The 22495-nt window shown below is 49.6% G+C and overlaps 1 protein-coding gene across 6 annotated transcripts in view; it reads right to left on the bottom strand.

The window, feature by feature from the left end:
• Positions 1 to 22495, bottom strand: part of dysf (dysferlin, limb girdle muscular dystrophy 2B (autosomal recessive)) — a 280694-nt gene that overhangs the window by 213867 nt on the left and 44332 nt on the right. For all 6 annotated transcript variants that reach the window (XM_052038414.1, XM_052038407.1, XM_052038430.1 and 3 more), the window contains exons 4-5: positions 14861 to 14966; positions 1241 to 1361 (exon numbers count right to left, since the gene is read on the bottom strand). In XM_052038414.1, coding sequence (XP_051894374.1) covers positions 1241 to 1361; positions 14861 to 14966 — 227 coding nt within the window. The remainder of the gene's footprint in view (positions 1 to 1240; positions 1362 to 14860; positions 14967 to 22495) is intronic.

Raw genomic sequence — 22495 nt, 5'->3', positions numbered from 1 at the left:
TCAATCAACTGGAGAAACTCAATGGGCTGAGCAGCATCTGTGGGAGGAAAGGAGTTGTCAACATTTCAGGTCCTGATGCAGGGTTTCGACCCGAAACGTCACCAGTTCCTTTCCTTCTACAGATGTTGCTCAACCCACTGAGTTCTTCCAGCAGATTGTTTGTTGCTTCAGATTCCAGCATCTGCAGCCTCTTGTGTCTCCAAGTTACCCCTCAGGTTGCTTTTAAATCTCTCTCATCTCGCCTTAAACCTATGCCCCCTAGTTTTTGATTCACCTTCCCTGGGAAAAAGACTGTGTGCATTCACCCTATCTATACCCCTCATGATTTTATGCACCTCTATAAGGTCAACCCTCAATCTCCTACATTCCAAGGAATAAACTCCTAACCTGCCCAACCTCTCCCTATAACTCAGTCCCTCGAGTCCTGGCAGCATCCTCATAAATCTCCTCTGTACTCTCTCCAGTTTAATGGTGGCTTTCCCATCATAGTGACCAAAACTGTACACAGTACTCCAAGTGAAGTCTCAGGAATGCCTTATACGTGTGTGACATAATGTCCCAATTCCTATACTCAAGCCCCTGACTGATGAAAGACTAGTGCATTCACTCTATCTAGGCCCCTCATGATTTTATACATCTCTATAAGGTTACCCTCAGTCTCCTACACTTGATATTAAGATATTTATTTATTAGTCACATGTATTGTACATAGAAACACACAGTAAAATACATCTTTTTGCGTGTTAAGAATGTGCTGGGGGCAGCCCGCAAGTGTCGCCAACTCTTCCGGCACCAACATAGCGTGCCCACAGTTCCTAACCTGTACATCTTTGGAATGTGGGAGGACACCGGAGCACCCGGAGGAAACTCACGCAGACACGGGGAGAACGTACAAACTCCTTACAGGCAGCGGCCGGAATTGAACCTGGGTCGCTGGCGCTGTAATAGTGTTACACTAACCGCTATGCTAAGTTCCAGCCTGGCCAACCTCTCCCTATAACTCAGACCCTTGATTCCTGGCAACATCCTCATAAATCTTCTCTGCGCTCTTCCCAGCTTATCAGTTGGCCTTTTGCAAAACTGGACCTCAGTGGTCCCTGCGGGACTTGGGACCTTGGGGTTTCTGACTCCACGTCCTGGGAGACTGGGCCGTGTGGAGGCAGATGTTCTGAATGCACCGTGGCAATCTCCAGATCATTCCCACCCCTCCCAGCACCCTCCCACCACGTCGTCATCTCACCAGTGAGGGTGTCAGCGTCGGGAGACCCTGTAGCCACCGGCACCTCGGGCGGAGCAGGTGGAGGCATTAAGGGTGGCGCCCCCGGAGGTGGGATGTATGAAACCTGGAGAACTATGGTGGCCTGGAAAGGACAAGAAAAGCACAATTAGTCAAAACTAGTCAAGGTATCGGACATAAGGAAAACAACAATTAGGATTAAGAGGTAGACATCCCTTCGTTGATCGTGTCCCACCATCCATCAAGGTCTTGGCCGATCTTCTTCCTTAGCACCATTTTCCTGCACCACATCCCTTGACTACCTTAAAATCCAGAAATCTATCACTCGGTTTTGAATGAAGTCAGTGACTGACCTCGTAGGGTGGAGAATTACAAAGGTCCACCATCCTCTGAGTGAAGAGATTTCTCCTCATCTCCGTCCTAGACAGCCAACAGCTTATTCTGAGAGCGGGTTACCCCTCGTTCTGGACTCCTCGGCCCATAAGACATAGGAGCAGAATTAGGGCATTCGGCCCATCGAGTCTGCTCCGCCATTCGATCATGGCTGATTTTTTTCAACCCCATTGTCCCACCTTCTCCCCATAACCTTTAACCCCCTTACCAATCAAGAACCTATCAACCTCAGCCTTAAATACACACAATGACTTGGCCTCCACAGCCCTCTAATGTGGCAACAAATTCCACAGATTCACCACGATCTGGCTGAAGAAATTCTTCCTTGTCTCAGTTCTAAAGCGACGTCCCTTTATTCTGAGGCTGTGCCCTCAGATCCTGGACTCTCCTACTGATGGAAACATCCTCTCTATGTCCACTCTATCCAGGCCTTTCAGTATCTGGTAGGCCCATTGAGTACAGGCCCAGAGACCTCAAATGCTCCTCGTACATTAGGCCTTTCATTCCCGGGATCATTCTTGTGAACCTCCTCTAGACCCTCTCCAGGGCCAGGACATCTTTCATTAGATACAGGGCCCAAAATCCTCCCCGTATCCAGTCTGTCCAGACCAGTAAGAAATTTATGTCAATGATATCTCCTCTCATTCTTCAGAATTCAAGAGAATACAGTTCCGGTCTTCTCATACTTAAGCCTACCATCTCAATAACCAGTCTGGTGAATCAACAGGCTCTTCAGCTTATGATGTCTGTGCTAAACATGATGCCTGTGCTAAACATGATGCCAATCCAAACTACTACCATCTGCCTGCACGTGATGCATATCCCTCTATCCTGCCTGCCTCTCTAATAGCCTCTTAAACACCACTATCATATCTGCTTCTATCACCGCCCCTGGCAGCCCGTTCCAGGCACCCACCGCTCACTGTTTAAAAAAAAACTTTAAACTTCCCCCTCACCTTAAAGCTATGCCCATTGGTATTTGACATTTCCACCCTGGGAAAAGAACTGGAAAGACTTGAGGGCTTGAGTTCTAGGGGGAGGTTGGGTAGGCTACGTCTTGATTCCTTGGAACGTAGGAGATCGAGGGGACGACCATATTCAGGTGTATAAAATCATGAGAGGTACAGATTAGGTGAATGCACTTTTTTCCCAGGGTTGGGGAATTAAGAACTAGAGGTGACAACAAAAAATTCTGCAGATGCTGGAATCTGGAGCAATACACAAGAAGTGCTGGAGGAACTCAGCGGGTCAGGCAGGTTCCCATGATGTGCTGAGCTGTGTCCACAGCTCTCTGCGGTTTCTTGTGGTCATGGGCACAGCAGCTGCCGTACCAAGCTGTGATGCATCCAGATAGGATGCTTTCTATGGTGCATCGATTAAAAATTGGTGAGGGTCAAAGGGGACATGCCGAATTTCTTTGATCTCCTGAGGAATTAGACGTGCTGGTGAGCTTTCTTTTAGTGATCTGTGGCCCAATTAGGTCCCTGTAGACCCCAACAGTAATCAGGTTAAAACACGCTCCAATCTGTAACAACCTGAGCCAGAATCAATCATCTGAAGAAGAATGTGCTGATAAATGTGACCCCGTGAGGACTTGTGTCTGGCTGATTGAATTAGGTTCTTTGATAAAGTATTGAGGAGAGAACTGCAGTCGATGTTTCGTGTGTGAATTTTTGAAAGGCTTTCGACAATGCACTGCATTGTCTGGACATATGAGCAGAATGTATCTACGTGGGATTAAATGGATTGTAGCAGCAAGGATACTGGCAGAGAGACGAGAACCGTGAAGAGCAAGAGTTTTTACCTCTATCACGTCTCCTCTCACTACAAGAGCAACCCCAGCTTCTCCCTTGTACGATCCTGCACAGAGTCGTAGAATCATACAGCATGGGAACAGGCCCATAGAACCATACAGCACAAAACAGGCCCTTCGGCCCACCATCCCCTTCAGCCCAAGTTGTCCATGCTGACCAAGATGCCCACCTAAGCCAGTCCCATTTGCCTGCATTTGGCCCAAATCCCTCCCTTTCCTATTCACGTACCTGTCCAAATACCTTTTAAATGTTGTCAATGTACCTGCCTCAAACACGTCCTCTGGCACCACCCACTTAGATTGCCCCTTAGATTCCCATCAAATCTCCCCCCTCACCTTAAACCTATACCCTCTCGTTCTTGATTCCCCCACCCTGGGAAAAAGACTAAGCGCACTCACCCTACCTATGTCCCTCATGATAATATAAACCTCTATAAGATCACCCCTCAGTCTCCTCCGCTCCAGTGAGCATCCTTCCTAAATTGTGGTAACCAGAGCTGAATGTCAGGCTCAACACATCCAATGTAATTTCCAAGAGGAAATCTGAAATATAAAGGAAAATGCTGGAAACACTCAGCAGGTAAGGCAGCATCTGTGGAGAGAGAAACTGACTTAGTTGTTCAGGTCGATGAGCTTTGCTTTGATGAAGGGTCTTCAACCTGAAATATTGACTCTTTCGCAGCCACACACACAAGGGGCTGGAGGAACTCAGCGGGTCAGGCAGCATCTGTGGAGGGATACGGACAGCTGACGTTTCGGGTCGAGACCCTTCATCAGGACTGACGTCATTCATTGACCCTTTCTCTTTTCACAGACCCTACCTGAGTGTTTCCAAAGTGAGGTGAGGTGAGGTGAGGTGAGGTGAGGTGAGGTGAGGTGAGGTGAGGTGAGGTGAGGTGAGGTGAGGTGAGGTGAGGTGAGGTGAGGTGAGGTGAGGTGAGGTGAGGTGAGGTGAGGTGAGGTGAGGTGAGGTGAGGTGAGGTGAGGTGAGATATCTTTATTAGTCACATCTACAGAGTGTTCTGGTGGCAGCCCGCAGTGTCGCCACGCTTCCGACGTCAATATAGCACACCCACAACTTCCTAACCCGTATGTCTTTGGAATGTGGGAGGAAACCAGAGCACCCGGAGGAAACCCACGCAGACACAGGGAGAACGTACAAACTCCTTACAGACAGCGGCGGGAACTGAACCTGGGTCGCTGGCGCTGTAAAGCGTTACACTAACCGTTACTAACGTTCGCCTCCTGCCTTTAATTTCCAAAGCGAGTTGTAGTTCCTTCTTCAGCCCATCGTCTCTTCTATCACCTCCTAGCTTCTCACATCGTTCCTTTTCATCACCCTTTCCCCCACCCACCTACCACCTCCCCTCTCACCTGGACTCACCTGCCAGCTCGTGCTCCTCCCTCTCCCCCCATCCTTTTATCTGGCTTCTGCCCTCTTCCTTTCCGGTCCTGGTGAAGGGTCTCGGCCCCAAAAGTCGACTGTTCATTTCCTTCCGTAGATGCTGCCTGACTTGCTGAGTTTCTCCAGCGTTTTGCGTGTGTTGCAGTTCATGTTTCACCCACCTCCCCCTCAACCGGCCCTACCACACTAAGAGACGTGCAGAGAGTTCTCTGTAAAAAGCCACCCTGAAATCTCTCCTTCACGTGAGTTTTGTTCCCTTCCCGATGTGAGGTTTGCCAGCTCCTGCACTCCGGAGGGGTTCTGTGGAAGTACCTCTGTATAAAGACCACTGCACCTTCATGGCCAGGCCCAGCTGTTCACCATCAGCAGCTGAGCACAGAACATCTGGCTTGCAGCTGCACAGGGCTTCAACCTCCCACCTCCTCCTCAAATCTGCTTCACAAACAGAGTCAGGATGATCAAATTACAGAGGTTCAGCCTTTGGATTCCTGCATCAGCTGTTTCCTGCCTATCCCTCGGGAAAGCAGGTTTGTGTAGTTCAGAAACCAGTGGCTGAAGCAGGATGTGGCTAAACAGAGAGTGCCCGTGCTATCCCTGCTCCGGGAGTATGTGATGGGACAGTGCAGAGGGAGCTTCACTCTGTGTCTGACCCCGGGAGTGTGTGATGGGACGGTGTAGAGGGAGCTTCACTCTGTGTCTGACCCTGGGAGTGTGTGACGGGACGGTGTAGAGGGAGCTTCACTCTGTGTCTGACCCCGGGAGTGTGTGATGGGACGGTGTAGAGGGAGCTTCACTCTGTGTCTGACCCCGGGAGTGTGTGACGGGACGGTGTAGAGGGAGCTTCACTCTGTGTCTGACCCCGGGAGTGTGTGACGGGACGGTGTAGAGGGAGCTTCACTCTGTGTCTGACCCCGGGAGTGTGTGACGGGACGGTGTAGAGGGAGCTTCACTCTGTGTCTGACCCCGGGAGTGTGTGACGGGACGGTGTAGAGGGAGCTTCACTCTGTGTCTGACCCTGGGAGTGTGTGACGGGACGGTGTAGAGGGAGCTTCACTCTGTGTCTGACCCCGGGAGTGTGTGATGGGACGGTGTAGAGGGAGCTTCACTCTGTGTCTGACCCCGGGAGTGTGTGACGGGACGGTGTAGAGGGAGCTTCACTCTGTGTCTGACCCCGGGAGTGTGTGACGGGACGGTGTAGAGGGAGCTTCACTCTGTGTCTGACCCCGGGAGTGTGTGACGGGACGGTGTAGAGGGAGCTTCACTCTGTGTCTGACCCCGGGAGTGTGTGACGGGACGGTGTAGAGGGAGCTTCACTCTGTGTCTGACCCCGGGAGTGTGTGACGGGACGGTGTAGAGGGAGCTTCACTCTGTGTCTGACCCCGGGAGTGTGTGACGGGACGGTGTAGAGGGAGCTTCACTCTGTGTCTGACCCCGGGAGTGTGTGACGGGACGGTGTAGAGGGAGCTTCACTCTGTGTCTGACCCCGGGAGTGTGTGACGGGACGGTGTAGAGGGAGCTTCACTCTGTGTCTGACCCCAGGACTGTGTGACGGGACGGTGTGGAGGGAGCTTCACTCTGTGTCTGACCCCGGGAGTGTGTGACGGGACGGTGTAGAGGGAGCTTCACTCTGTGTCTGACCCCGGGAGTGTGTGACGGGACGGTGTAGAGGGAGCTTCACTCTGTGTCTGACCCCGGGAGTGTGTGACGGGACGGTGTAGAGGGAGCTTCACTCTGTGTCTGACCCCGGGAGTGTGTGACGGGACGGTGTAGAGGGAGCTTCACTCTGTGTCTGACCCCGGGAGTGTGTGACGGGACGGTGTAGAGGGAGCTTCACTCTGTGTCTTGACCCCGGGAGTGTGTGACGGGACGGTGTAGAGGGAGCTTCACTCTGTGTCTGACCCCGGGACTGTGTGACGGGACGGTGTAGAGGGAGCTTCACTCTGTGTCTGACCCCGGGAGTGTGTGACGGGACGGTGTAGAGGGAGCTTCACTCTGTGTCTGACCCCGGGAGTGTGTGACGGGACGGTGTGGAGGGAGCTTCACTCTGTGTCTGACCCCGGGAGTGTGTGACGGGACGGTGTAGAGGGAGCTTCACTCTGTGTCTGACCCCGGGAGTGTGTGACGGGACGGTGTAGAGGGAGCTTCACTCTGTGTCTGACCCCGGGAGTGTGTGACGGGACGGTGTAGAGGGAGCTTCACTCTGTGTCTTGACCCCGGGAGTGTGTGACGGGACGGTGTAGAGGGAGCTTCATTCTCTGCATCATCCCTTCCCAACCCGGAGCCAGTGTAGTCATGCCTTATGCTAACATATAATTCCGTCAGTGAGAGATTTTCGGTGATTCCCCCTGCTCAGCTGGAGCTGTGCTGTTGGCTTCTGTTTTACAATGAGTGATTTACCAGATGTGTGAACTGTTAAACCCCCTATGGAAGGAAAGGCAAACAGCTGGTGAAATGCAATGGTATAAAATGGGATTACCCGTGATCAGAGGGATATCCTGGGGGATTTGCCATTCAAGAACAGTAGGCAGGCTGTGGATGAATACTTCCAGGCAACAGCTGATGAACTCCTGCTGGAGGGAAATTTGGAAATGGGAATGGAGGGAGTGATATCCCAGGATTCAATGCCTTGGTGAAAGGCCTCTACTGAAGCAGTCAGGTCATCAGTGTCCGGAGACAGAATGTGAATATGTCAGGTCTCAGAGCCCACAGGCAGAAATCAGAAAAGCAAGCACTAGTCCTGAGACCAGTGTGGGAGCTGCCTTTGTGAAGGCCATTGCTCTTGATGTCTTGTGTCTGGGACATTAGCCAGAGTGCTGGGGGTGGAGTCACTGTCCTGTGGGAGAAGGCAGTGGATGCTAACCCCACTCCAGGGAACCGAGCCCATTACCTATGCTGACACTTCCAGTACAGCGCTGAGGGACTGCTGCACCGTCAGAGGTTCCACCTTCCAGCTGTGATGTCAACCAGCAGACATCAGAGACCCCATGGCTTTCCCTGGAGGAAGAGCAGGGGAGCTCCCTCCCCAGTGTCGCACTGACAACACTTATCCCCCAAACCTCACAGAAACATTTGATTTTTTTTTACTTCTCCACGAGTCACACTTCCCATTTGAAAGCTCCTGTTGAATCTGGTTCCTCTGCCCTCATGCAGTCACAGAGTCATGGAGTTGTACAGCACAGATGCAGGCCCTTCAGCCCATCATGTCCATGCCAACCTTTCGGCCCATCTACACTGATGTCACTTGCTCACATTAGGACCATATCCTTCTGTGCCTTGTCTATTCAAGTTCCATTCCAAGTGGCTCTTAAACAAGGCGATTGTATCTGATCCCACCACCTCCTCTGGCAGATATCAACCAGCGTAAAAACTTACCGCTCAGATCCCCTTTAAACCTCCTCCATCTCACCATAAACCTACACCCCCTTGTTTTTGACACCGCTACCATGGGAAAAAGACCATCTACCCTATCTATGCTTCTCATAATCTTATACACCTCTATCAGGTCACCCCTCAGCCTCCTTCACTCCAGGGAAAACAGTCCCAGCCTATCCAATCTCTTCCCATAACTAAAGTCCTCTGATCCAGGCAACATCCTGGTGACTCTCCTCTGCACTCTCTCCAGCACAACCACATCTATAGAAGTGGATGCGGGTGAACGGACTCTCTTTTCCCCCAAGGAAGTGGAACGAAAAACTAGAGGGCTTAGGTTTAAGGTGAGAGGGGAAAGATTTAAAAGGGACACGAGGGGCAACTTCTTCACCCAGAGGGTAGTGCATATATAGAACGAGCTGCCAGAGAAAATGGTTGAGGCAGGTACAAAAATATTTAAGACATTTGGACGGGTACATGGATAGAAGGGGTTTAGCGGGATATGGGCCAAACGCCAGTAAATGGGACTAGCACCATGGTCGGCATGGACAAGTTGGGCCGAAGGGCCCGTTTCCCAACTGAATTAATCTATGACTCCATCTGCGGTGACCGGAACCGCACACAGTACTCCAAGTGTGGATAAACCGGTGCTTGTAAAGTTGCATCACGACTCCCAACTCCTGTATTCTAAGTCCTGCCCTACAAAGGAAAGCACACCATATGCCTCCTACTCCACCCTACCCACCTGTGTTGCCGGTCTCAGGGAACGACGGACTTGTATCCCTCTCTGTCAGATCCCAACAACTTGCTGAATTTTCCTCTGTAGGTCTCGCCTATCACCTTAACTCTGTGACCACCCAGATCCTCTCTCCTTGGCTAAGCTCCCAAAACCCTTTGTAACCTAGAACGTCCGCATCAAATCTGCCCAGGACCGCAAGAAACTGCAGAGTTGTGGACACAGCCCAGCACATCACAGACACCAGCCTCCCCTCCTTGGACTCTCGCTGCCTTGGCGAAGCAGCCGGCATAATCAAAGACCCCACCCACCCGGGACATTCTCTCTTCTCTCCTCTTCCATCGGGTAGAAGATACAGGAACCTGAGGGCACGTACCACCAGACTTAAGGACAGCTTCTACCCCACTGTGATAAGGCTATTGAACGGTTCCCTTATACGGTGAGATGGACTCTGACCTCACGATCTACCTTGTTGTGACCTTGCACCTTATTGCACTGCACTTTCTCTGTAGCTGTGACACTTTACTCTGTACTGTTACTGTTTTTACCTGTACTACATCAATGCACTCTGTGCTAACTCAGTGTAACTGCACTGTGCAATGAATTGACCTGTACAATCAGTTTGCAAGACAAGCTTTGCACTGCACCTCGGTACAAGTGACAATAATAAACCAATACCAACACCAAATTTCCCTTCAGCTTTGAGGAGAGGATGCAGCAGACAAGGGCAGCTGACCAGGCCTTGGCGGGGTGCTAAGGATGAGGGGCTACAGCATTGTGGAGCAACTGGAGAAGCCAGGGCTGTTCTCATAGAGTCATGGGGTTGTGCAGCATAGAAGCAGGCCCTTCGGCCCACCCTGTCTCTGCCGACCACCATGCCTATCCGACTTGCCTGCATTAATTCCATCCCTCTATGCCCTGCTCATCCAAGTTCCTATCCAGATGCCTCTTAAATGGTGTTACTGCCCCTGCCTCCACCACCTCCTCTTGAAGCTCACTCCAGATACCAACTCCTACTTTTACCCCTCAGGTCGCTTTTAAACCTCCTCCCTTTCTCCTTAAACTTTGAGTTTTAGACACCCCTACCAGGGGAAGCAGACAAACTTTATCTTCCTTGTCTCTGCCTCTTATTTCCCTCTGTCACATCAGCCTCAGCCTCCTTCACTCCGGGGAAAGCAGACCCAGCCTGTCCAGTCTCTCCTGATAACTCAAGCCCTCCAATCCAGGTAACATCCTTGTGAATCTTTTCTTCCCCGTCTCCAGCTTAAACCTCTGTTCACCACACGTCCTTCTTACAGTGTGGTGACCAAAACTGAACACAATAAACCTTCTCCTCAGAGCACTGAAGGTTAAGGAGCTGCCACTACCCTCAACAGTTCTTTACAAAGTAAGTGAGAAGGTGTTTCCTTTTTTCATTAATTTATGGGACGTAGACACAGGCTGAGCCAGCATTTAATTGCCCACCCCTAGTTGCCCTTGAGAAGGTGGTGGGGAGCTGCCTTCTTGAACCACTGTGGTCTTTGAGGTGTGGGTGTCCCCACCACGCGTTAGGGAGATAGTTCCAGGGTTTTGACCCAGCGGCGGTGAAGGAACAGCGATATATTTCCAAGTCAGGATGGTGTGTGGCTCGGAGGGCAACTCCCAGGGGGTGGTGTTCCCCGGGCTTTTGCTGCCCTGTCCTTCTAGCTGGCAGAGGTGGTGGGTTGGGAAGGAGCTGTGACAGGACAGTGGGATTTAAGGTACCAGGCAGGACACCAGGAGAAGAACTTCTGAGAGGGCACGAGAAGGTGATTCAACAGCAACTATCGAAAGGTTTTAAGGGGACAGATAAGAAGAAGGGCTGATTGGAGATCGAGGGAAAGCTTTGATGGGCCAAATAGCCGTCTTCTGTGTGATTTTGTTTCAGCCTCCACATCACTGGAATTGCAATCAGTCATTGCAATAAACCCTCTCTGATCCTTTGGACCGGACTCCGAGCCAGAGCGCAAGTATGGTGTGGTCCGACTGCTCCTCCAGTAACACGCCCTTCCTCGGTCAGGCTTTCAGTCGATTTCTGCCTGGTGAGTATTTGCTGGTCAATGTGCCTTTGCTCCCGGAAACCGTGGGCATCTCACTCTACTCTGACTCACAACCACACAACCACAGCTCTTGCTGTCACTGACTCACTCAAATTCCATCCATGCAGATGCCCTGCTCTTTGTAATTTTGACAAATGACTTGGATGAGGAAGTGGAGGGGTGGGTTAGTAAGTCTGCAGATGACAAGAAGGTTGGTGGTGTTGTGGACAGTGTAGAAGGTTGCCATAGGTTACAAAGGAATATAGGCAGGATGCAGAGCTGGGTGGAGAAGTGGCAGATGGAGTTCAATCCAGGAAAGTGTGAAGTGATACACTTTGGAAGTTCGAACTTGAAGGCAGAGTACAAGGTTAATGGCAGGATTCTTAGCAGTGTGGAGGAACAGAGGGATATTGGGGTCCAAGTCCATAGATCCCTCAAAGTTGCCACACAAGTTGATAGGGTGGTTAAGAAGGTGTGTGGTGTGCTGGCCTTCATTAGTCAGGGGACTGAGTTCAAGAGCCGCGAGGTGATGTTGCAGCTCTATAAAACTCTGGTCAGACCACAGTTGGAGTATTGTGTTCAGTTCTGGTCACCTCATTATAGGAAGGATGTGGAAGCTCTAGAGGGGGGTGCAGAGGAGATTTACCAGGATGCTGCCGGGATCAGGGAGCATGTCTTCTGAGAAAAGGTTGAGTGAGCTAGGGCGATGCAGGATGAGAGGCGACTTGATAGAGGTGTATAAGATTATGATGGGCACAGATAGAGTGGACAGCCAGCACCTTTTCCCCAGGGCAGCAATGGCCAATACCAGAGAACATCCATTTAAGATGAGTGGAGGAAAGTTTAGGGGAGATGTCAGAGGTAGGATTTTTTTTAAAACAGAGTGGCGGGTGCCTGGAACACACTGCTGTAGTAGAGGCTGATAAAATAGGCACATTGAAGAGACTCCTGGATAGGCACATGGAAGTAAGTGGAGGGTTATGGACTATATAGGAGGGAAGGGTTAGATTGATCATGGAGTAGGTTTATATAGGTCAGCACAACATCATGGGCCGAAGGGCCCGTATTGTGCTGTACTGTACTATGCAAATTGCAGAGAGTTGTGGACACAGCCCAGTCCATCACGCAAACCAGCCTCCCCTCCATTGACTCTGTCCATACTCCTCACTGACTCATTAGAGAACATTATCAAAGACCTCTCCCACCCCAGACATTCACTCTTCTCCCCACCTCCCATCGGGCAGAAGATACAAAAGCTTGAGAACACGTACCACCAGGCTCAAGGACAGCTTCCACCCTGCTGTTATCAGACTCTTGAACGGACCTGAAAGATGATCTCCCAATCTACCTTGTCATGGACCTTACTTATCTACCTGCACTGCACTTTCTCTGTAACGGTAACACTATGTTCTGCATTCTATTTTCCTTATTACTACCTCAATATACTTATGTATGGAATGATCTGTCTGGATGGCATGGAAACAAAAGCCTTTCACTGTATCTCCGTACACTTGACAATAACAAACCAATTATCGATACCAATAAAGCAAAACAACACAAAAGAACCAAAGTACAACAAACTGAAGTACACTGGGTACTTTACAGTGTAAATGAGTTGACCATAATGTCGTACACTGAAGTACAACACACCCTGAAAGTGTCGGTGAACCTGCAAGATACATCAAAGCCCACAGGGCACAATCTGATAGAGTGCCACCAAGAGATCCAAAAATACCCTCTAGGCACATGAACAAGAGTTGTGGAGCAGAGGTGGGGTTGACGAGAGGCTCAAATGACATTTGCTCAGAGAAGCAGAGGCAGGGCTGAGGTACAATCTTCATCAGTCTCCACCAAGGAAATGCTACTGGGGTCTCAGCACGGGACGATGTGCCTGAGAGTCTGGATGGTCTAAGGAAAATTGTTGAAGAGGTCGGCGAGCGGCACTTAACGTGGTTAAAGTGCTGCAGCTCGTGGATCCGCTGCCTCACAGCTCCAGTGACCTGGGTTCGATCCCGACCTCCGGTTCTGCCTGTGTGGAGTTTGCATGTTCTCCTTGTGACCACATGGGTTTTCCCCAGATGCTCCGGTTTCCTCCCGCATCCTGAAGACATGCAGGTCGGCAGGTTAAATACCCGCTGTAAAGTGCCCGTCATGTGTAGGTGGGGTTCAGGAGAATTGGGGGAGAGGGGAAGGAGATCCAGAGCGTGAGAGAGAATAGGTAATGGGGCATGGGACTGATGGGCTGAATGGCCTCTTTCTTTGTTGAAAGGAAACGTGATGTAAGATGTCATATTATTATCTTTTCAGTCTGCTATCTCCTCCACTATCAGAACACACAAATCTCTGTGCTCCTCCAGTAGGTTTAGAGAGATATGGGAAATGGGTCTGCATGGATGAGTTGGGCCGAAGGGCCTGTTTCTGTGTTGTATTACTCTATGACCTAATTCCCATTTCTGCCTCAACCCCTGGGACCCAAGCTCCCTCCCAAACCCCACCAGATCTCAACCACCCTTTCCTCCTTTAAACCAAACTCATACAACATAGAACAATACAGCAGAAGAACAGGCCCTTCGGCCCACAAAGTTGTGCTGAACTAATTAAGTTGATGATACCTAACTAAACTAATCCTTTCTGCCAACACAATGTCCATATCCCCCCATTCCCTGCACATTCATGTCCCTATCTAAGAGCTTCTTAAACATCTCTATCGTATCTGCCTCCACCACCACCCCTGGCAGCACATTCCAGGCACCCACCGCTCTCTGTGTAAAAAAACTTGCCCCGCACATCTCCTTTGAACTGGCCCCTTTCACCTTAAATCCACGCCCTCTAGTACAATACATTTAATGCATGCCCTATAGTATTAGACATTTTGACCCTGGGATAAAGATATTGGCTGTCTATTCTATCTACGCCCCTCATCATTTTGTAAACCTCTACCAGGTCTCCCCTCAGCCTCTGCCGCTCCAGAGAAAACAACCCAAGTTTGTCCAACTTCTCCTTATACCACGTGCCCTCCAATCCAGGCAGAATCCTGGTGAACCTCTTCTGCACCCTCTCCAAAGCCTCTACATCTTTCCTGTAATGGGGCGACCAGAATTGAATGCAATACTCCAGATGCAGCCTAACCAGAGTTTTGTCCACATCACCTGCTACAATCTTCCCTTGTTTGGCATGGAGTCCAACTTGGTCCCATGAAACACCTTGGCCATTTCATTTCCTGAAAGCTATGTTGAAACTACAGTAGGTCTCATGATCTCTGCCCGATGATTCACAGACATCAGCTGAGAGAGTTCAATCAACAAGATCAAAGGCCAAGTCAAACTATGGAACATATATGTGGTCACTGCATACAGAGCCATACAGCTTGTATTAATGGAACAAGCCAGAGGTGAGTGGAGGAATTTAATAAACTGATAAATAAGAAATGAATGTTCAAACCTGCCATCCTCGCACACACTGGCTTATATGTAACTCCTGTCCCAGAACAACATGGCTAACACTATGTCAAGCAAGACACTCAATTCAGAGGACAATTACAAATAGGCAACAATGATCCCACCAATGAATTTTAAGGTAAGGACACAGTCGATAAAACATGACACTGGGGGAGAGGGGTTACTGAGGGGCGGTGTGAGGGAGGGGGATTAACGTCAGTGGGGATACAGTCAGTGACAGGGCGCTGGGGGAGAGGGGTCACTGAGGAACGGTGTGAGGGAGGGGGATTAACATCAGTGGGGATACAGTCAGTGACAGGGCGCTGGGGGAGAGGGGTCACTGAGGGACAGAGTGAGGGAGGGGGATTACCATCAGTGGGGCTACAGTACTAAGAGACCACCAATGTTCTTACCCCAGTATTCTGTTTCTTTGTGTCCACCAAAGCGAGATTGTATTTGGCCACCAGGTGCGGGGAGCTGAAGACATCGTTCAGGGTGGTGTGGACCTCTCCCAGAAACCTACAAAATCAAGAACATACAGTCTGAGAACAGGGTTAGAATGTGATATAGATAAGATTTCTTTATTAGTCACACGTACATCGAAACACACAGTGAAATGCATCTTTTGCGTAGAGTGTTCTGGGGGCAGCCCCCAAGTGTCGCCACACTTCCGGTGCCAACATAGCATGCCCACAACTTCCTAACCCGTACGTCTTTGGAATGTGGGAGGAAACCGGAGCACCAGGAGGAAACCCACGCAGACACAGGGAGAACGTACAAACTCCTTACAGACAGCGGCAGGAATTGAACCCTGGTCACTGGTGCTGTAATAGCATTAAGCTAACCGCTACACTACCGTGCCTGCCATTATTGGTTAGTTCATGGTTAGATATCCATATCACCATGGGGTACAGATAGGGTGAATGCATACAGTCTTTTTCCCAGAGAAAGGAAACCAAAAACTAGAGGGTATAGGTTTAAGGTGAGAGGGGAGAGATTTAAAAATGACCTGAAGGGCAACATTTTCACGCAGAGGGTGGTATATAAATGGAACAAGCTGCCATCAAAGGTAATTAAGGCAGGATCAATAATGACATTTGAAAGACATTTGGACAGGTTCATGGATAAGATACAAGATATCTCAGGAAAGGGTTATGGGCAAATAATGTTTGCTGGGAACCTTGGTCAGCATGGACAAGGGCCGAAGGGCCTGTTTCAGTGCTGTATGATTCTCTGACTCTGGTTCAGTTTTGGACCAATGGTGAACACCGCCCACCCCCCCCCCCCCCCACCAGGATGCTGATCATTTTTGCAACAAACAGTTGTTTCAAGTCTCACTACTGAGATGTTTTTCTTCCAGATTCAATTCCTGGCTTGAATTCAAATCACCCAGATGAAATGTAAACTCATGTCTTTGGGTAATCATCTCTGATCTTTGGACTCCTAGACCAGTATCACAAACACTCGGCAGCTCTGCCCCCGGATCATGAAAAGTTTCAACGGCATCCCCCGAGGGAAAGATGACGGTATCAAGGCTGAAATTTTAAGAACCTTCAAGAAGCCTGACAGAGATTTTGAGCAACAAATTCTTCCCCAGACAGAGGTCAGAACATGATTCTCACTCCCACAGGGAGACAGACAGCAGGCATGCGGAGAACCATAGAACACTACAGCACAGAAAACAGGCCATTCGGCCCTTCTAGTCTGTGCCGAAACCTTATTCCACTCGTCCCATTGACCTGCACCCAGTCCATAACCCTCCAGGCCTCTCCCTCAAGGGAGAAAGGAAGGGTGATAGAAAGACGGGGAGTGGAATGAGTGAGAGAAGGCAGCAGAAAATGATCAAGGCCTAGAGTCATAGAGCAGAGAAACAGGCCCTTTGGCCCATCATGTCTGTGCTGACCCATCTACACATTGTATTTCCCAGCACTTGGTTCCATAGCCTCCTTTGCCTTGGAGATTCAAGTGCACATGTTGACACTTCTTAACTGTTGTGACAGTCTCTTCCTCCACCCCTCAGGCAGTGTGTTCCAGGTTCCAACTACCCTCTGGGTGAAAAAAGTCTTCCTCAGATCCCCTCCAAACTTCTTACCCCTTGCATTAAACCTATGCCGTCTGGTTTTAGACACTTCTGCCTAATAGGAAACATTTCCTCTATCTCTGCCCCTCCTTGTTTTGTCTACCCATTTTATATACCTGTTGTCGCTAATATCCTGCATCTGGTCCTTTGTATTCTCAGCAAGGGAGTAACTGGATATAATTATATACTCTGGATGTAACAGTGACATCGAACATTACAGCACAGTACAGGCCCTTCAGCCCACAATGTTGTGCTGACATTTTATCCTGCTCTAAGATCTATCTAACCCTTCCCTCCCACATAGCCCTCCATTTCTCTATCATTCGTGTGTCTATCTAAGAGTATCTTAAATGCCCCTAATGTATCTGCCCCCACTACCTCTGCCGGCAGTGCGTTCCACGCACCCACCACTCTCTGTGTAAAAAACTTACCTCTGACATCCCCCTTATACCTTCCTCCAATCACCTTAAAATTGTGCCCCCTCATGTTAGCCATTTTCACCCTGGGAAAAAGTCTCTGACTGTCCACTCAGTCTATACCTTGTATCATCTTGTACACCTCTATCAAGTCATCTCTCATCCTCCTCCTCTCCAAAGAGAAAAGCCTTAGCTCACTCAACTTATCCTGATAAGACACGCTCTCCAATCCAGGCAGCATCCTGGTAAATCTCCTCTGCACCCGCTCTAAAGCTTCCACATCCTTCCTATAATGAGGCGACCAGAAGTGAACATAATACTCCAAGTGTGGTCTGACCAGAGTTCTGTAGAGCTGCAACAGTTCTATAGTTCTACAATGATATTACTTATAATCAAAATGCACCACAATTACTCAGCCAGGTCTCTCCAGCAGCACTACCTAAACCCACGACCTCGACACCAATAAGGACAAGAGCAGCAGGTGCACCACCACCTGCAGATTCCCCGTCACATCGCACATTGAGTACAGGAGATGGGACATCATGTTACAGCTGTACAAGATGTTGGTGAGACCACACTTCGAGCATTGTGTGCAGTTCTGGTCTCCCAGCTATAGAAATGAAGGGAGATCTTATAGAGGTATACAAAATTATGAGGGGTGTAGATAGGGTGAATGCATGCAGGCTTTTTCCCCTCAGGTTGGGTGAGACTAGAACTAGAGGACATGGGTTTAGAGTGAAAGGTGAAAGATTTAAGGGGATTCTGAGGGGGAATTTCTTCACTCAGAGGGCGGTGCGAGTGTGGAACGAGCTGCCAGCGGAAGTGGCGGATGCGGGTTCAATTGCAACATACAAGAAAAGTTTGGATAGGTCCATGGAAGGAGGGGTTTGGAGAGATATGGTCCGGGTGCAGGTAGATGGAACAAGGCAGAAGATCAGGTCAGCATGAACTAGATGGGCTGAAGGGCCTGTTTCTGTGCCTTATGACTCTATATGGGAAGTGGTTCCAAGTTTTCCACATTAATCTTGTCTGAGGGTCAGGTAGGTGAAGGATCTCAGGCCTGTGAATGTTGAGGGTAAGGCCCATCCCTCAGGGCATTGAGTACAGAAGTTAGGACATTATATTGCAGTTGTACAAGACGTTGGTGGGGCCACATTTGGAATATGGTGTTCAGTTTAGGCCACCCTGCTCTAGGAACGATGCCATTAAGCTGGAAAGAGCGCAGAGATTTACGAGGATGTTGCTGGGACTTGAGGGACTGAGTTATGGAGGGAGGTTGAGCAGGTTGGGACTTTTTTTTCATTGGAGCGTAGGACAATAAGGGGTGATCTTATAGAGGTGTATAAAATCATGAGGGGCATAGATAGGGTGAATGCTCAGTCTTTTTCCCAAGGCTGGGGAATCAAGAACGAGAGGGCATAGGTTGAAGATAAGAGGGGAGAGATTTAATAAGGACCTGAGGGGCAACTTTTTCACCTAGAGAGTGGTCAGTATATGGAATGAGCTGCCAGAGGAAGTGGTTGAGGCAGGTACATTAACAACACTTAAAGGGTTCTTAGACACGTACATGGATAGGAAAGGTTTAGAGGGATATGAGCCAAACGCAGGCAAATGGGACTAGCTTCGATGGGAATCTTGGTCAGCATGAGCCAGTTGGGCCGAAGGGCCTGTTTCTGTTTCTGTGCCTCAGAGAACCAGACGGTGATGATTTGGAAGCCCAGACTCCAAACAACTGTGCATATGATTGTCGCCTGCAGCTCGATGACAGAAGTCAGAGTGACCTTGGTGCTACAGTGAAGGTGTTGTGTACTGAACTGCTCCCCATATGTTCTGCGGATTAACTCTGCTCCAGCAGGGCATTTTGTGAGGTGAGGTGTGGTGAAGTCTTGGGGTGAGTTGGATGAGTGTTGGAACGATGACCCAGCCTTGCCTGACACCAGCCTGCACTCAGACCGGGATCATTCTGGACTCCTGGACGCACTCCACTCGAAAAGTTTTATTTATACATTAACGTTTCCTCTGAGCCCTTCGTTTATTCACATCTCAGTGACTCAGGGCTATAAATACTCCTGTAACTAGCTCAGTCCTTCCTGCCGGCCCAGAGTGACGGTGAAATTCCAGCTGTTGCTGGGTCATTGACAGTAAATCAGGCCGACTGCTGTCGTCAGGAAGTTGCCCGGCAAAGCGTTGCCAAGGCCACTGATCCATCACCCCAGCAAACTCTGACCAATGTGCGGTGCCAAAGTGAAGGATATCCCTGCTTCAAAGCTTAGGGGCCGTCTGCTCAGGAATGCTCTCTGTTTCTCTTCCCTTGCCTCAGGCAAACAAGCTTCCAGTAACACACTGACTCAGGCTGCTCTCTGAAAGTTAGACCAGATTGTACAAGCTCCACTTAGGCTCCAAATGGCACTGGACTCTGCATTTCTCCTGATATTGGCCTTTCTTACAGGGTTGACGGGTGTGGTTGAGGAGAAGAGGTTTCTCTTGGATGGGTGGGGGGTGGTAACAGTCCAAAATTATGGACTCAACAGGACTGAGATGAGGAGAAATTTCTTCCCTCAGAGCGTGGCAAATCTTTGGAATTCTCTCTCTCGGATGGTTGAGGAAGCTGAATCAGTGAGCAGAATCTCAGCCACGGAGAGGTGGATGGATTTCTGGGCATGAAGATATCTTTACTAGTCACATGTACATCGAAACACACGGTGAAATGGATCTTTTGCGTAGAGTGTTCTGGGGGCAGCCCGCAAGTGTCGCCGCGCTTCCGGCGCCAACACAGCATGCCCACAACTTCCTAACCCGTACGTCTCCGGAATGTGGGAGGAAACCAGAGCACCTGGAGGAAACCCACTCAGTCACGGGGGGAGAATGTACAAACTCCTTACAGACAGCAACCGGAATTGAACCCGGATCTCTGGCGCTGTAATAGTGTTACACTAACTGCTACACTACCGTGCCTGCCAAGTCTTAGTCATACAGCACGGAAACAGGCCCTTCAGCCCAACTCATCCATGCCGACCATGGTGTCCACCGAACTAGTCTTGCATACTCACATTTGGCCCCTCTCTCTCTAAATCTCTCCTATCAACGTACTTATCCAAATATCTTTTAAATGTTGTTATTGTACCCACCTCAACCACTTCCTCTGGCAGCTTGTTTCATGTGCGTACCACCCTCTGTGTGAAGAAGTTGCCCCTCAGGTCCCTTTTATATTTTTACCCTCTCACCTTAAACTTGTGCCTCTAGTTTTTGATTCCCTTTCCCTGGGAGAAAGACTTGTGTGCATTCACCTTGTCTATGCCCCTCATAATCTTATACATCTCTATAAGGTCACCCCTCAACCTCCTATGCTCCAAGGAATAAAGCCTTAGCCTGCCCAACCTCTGCCTCGAGTCCTGGCCACATCCTTGTAAATCTTCTCTGCACTTTTGCCAGCTTAAACTCAAAGTGGAGTTCATTGTCATCTGCACAAGTCCATGTGTGCACAGGTGCAATGAAAAGCTTACTTGCAGCAGCATCACAGGCACAGAGCATCAGATAAGCACAATGATGTCTTTCCTTTTACAGAGTGACCAAAACTATTCACAGTGCTCCAAGTGCGGCCTGACCAACACCTTGCACAACTACAGCATAACATCCCAGCTCCTATACTCAGTGCCCTGACTGAAGGCCAGTGTGCCAAAAGCCTTCTTCACCACGCTGTCTAGCTGGAAGAAATATGGGACTAGCGCAAGAAAGCAGCACTGAGGTAGAAGCACGGTAGTGTGGCGGTTAGCAAAACACTATTGCAGCACCAGCGACCTGAGTTCAATTCCCGCCACTGTCTGTAAGGAGTTTGTATGTTCTCCCCGTGTCTGCGTGGGTTTCCTCCGGGAGCTCTGGTTTCCTCCCACATTCCAAAGACACACAGGTTAGGAAGTTGTGGGCATGCTATGTTGGCGCCGGAAGCGTGGCGACACATGCGGGCTGCCCCAGAACACTCTACGCAAAAGGTGCATTTCACTGTGTGTTTCGATGTACGTGTGACTAATAAAGATATCTCATCTCATAATAAACTTAAATAAAGAAATAAAGAACAGCCATGTGCACACTCGAAGAGTTGGATGGCTAACTCCTGCCCCTATTTTGTCTCATTTCCTTTGCTCCTCCTTGGACATTTAAAGCCCTGAAACGATTGGATGTGGGTGGGGCAGGATTTCACAGAACATTGGTGCAGGGAAAGATCGCAAAGATTAATTCCCACAGCGAGGGGGAGGGAGCAGAGTCCGCAGGCATCCCCAGGAAACAGAGTGACGCCACGACGGGCTGCGGTGATCAATTATCCTGGGAAAACATCCCGGCCTTCCCAGAGATTTATTGACTTATTCCAGTGAAGGTGAGACTCAGGAGGAGAAGGTCTGGGAATGCCAGCGTTAAATTAAACTGCAAGCATGTTATCCTGTAGAAGAATCTTCAAGCAGAGAGCAGGCTGTTTTACCAGAGAAACAAATTGCAGGCAGATGCAAACATCTGATTAGCCCCAGGGCCAAGTGTCTCCCCCACACTGACTGATACTGTCTGCCATCATCATCAACAGTGCCTCTCGAGATTTTCACCCCAGGCCAGGCTGCTGGGGCTTTGCAAAGGCACAGTAAGGAAGCGCCACACTGCTCAATGTTAACCTGAAGCTCCAATGGTGAAAGATCCCACAGATTAAGTTAATAAAGAATGTATAAACACAAGAAATAGGAGCAAGAGCGACAAACAAACTGTGGAGGAACTCAGCGGGTCGAGCAGCATCTGTTGGGGGGGGGGGCCGGGGGGGGGGGGAAGGAATTGTTGACGTTTCGGGTTGAGACCCTGCATCAGGACTGGTGTCTCCAAATAGTAGCAAGAGTCGGCCATTCAACCCAACCCTGCCATTAGATAACCCTCAGTAGGCTAAAGAAATCCCCTTTGACGCTCACCAATTTTTATTAATGCATCATAGAAAGCATCCTATCTGGATGCATCACGGCTTGGTACGGCAACTGCTCTGCCCGGGACCACAAGAAACTTGTGGACACAGCTCAGCACATCACAGAAACCAGGCTCCCCTCCATGGGCTCTTGTCTACACTTCTCGCTGCCTCGGTAAAACAGCCAGCATAATCCACCCCACCCACCCATTCTCTCTTCTCCCCCCTCCCATCGGGCAGAGGATACAAAAGCCTGAAAGCACGTACCACCAGGCTCAAGGACAGCTTCTATCCCACTGTTATAAGACTATTGAACAGTTCCCTAGTGCAATAAGATGGATTCTTGAACTCTACAATCTACCTCGTTGTGACCTTGCACCTTATTGTCTGCCTGCACTGCACTTTCTCTGTAGCTGTAACACTTTATTCTGCATTCTGTTGTTATTTTTCCCTTTGTAGTACCTCGATGCTGCTCCAATAGATTGTTTGTTACCTCTTAGAATACCCGTCCTTCAATACTCTCTGTAGAATACCCACTCTCTGGATTAGACTCTGGAAAATCCTCCCTAAAATACATCCCCTCAATTACCCACCCTGGAATAGCCTCCTCCTCATCCAC

Source organism: Pristis pectinata, chromosome 2, assembly GCF_009764475.1.
Source record: "Pristis pectinata isolate sPriPec2 chromosome 2, sPriPec2.1.pri, whole genome shotgun sequence".
Classification (NCBI taxonomy): Eukaryota; Metazoa; Chordata; class Chondrichthyes; order Rhinopristiformes; family Pristidae; genus Pristis; species Pristis pectinata.
Note: the sequence above shows the minus strand (reverse complement) of the source record. Positions and strands in the feature narration are given on the sequence as shown.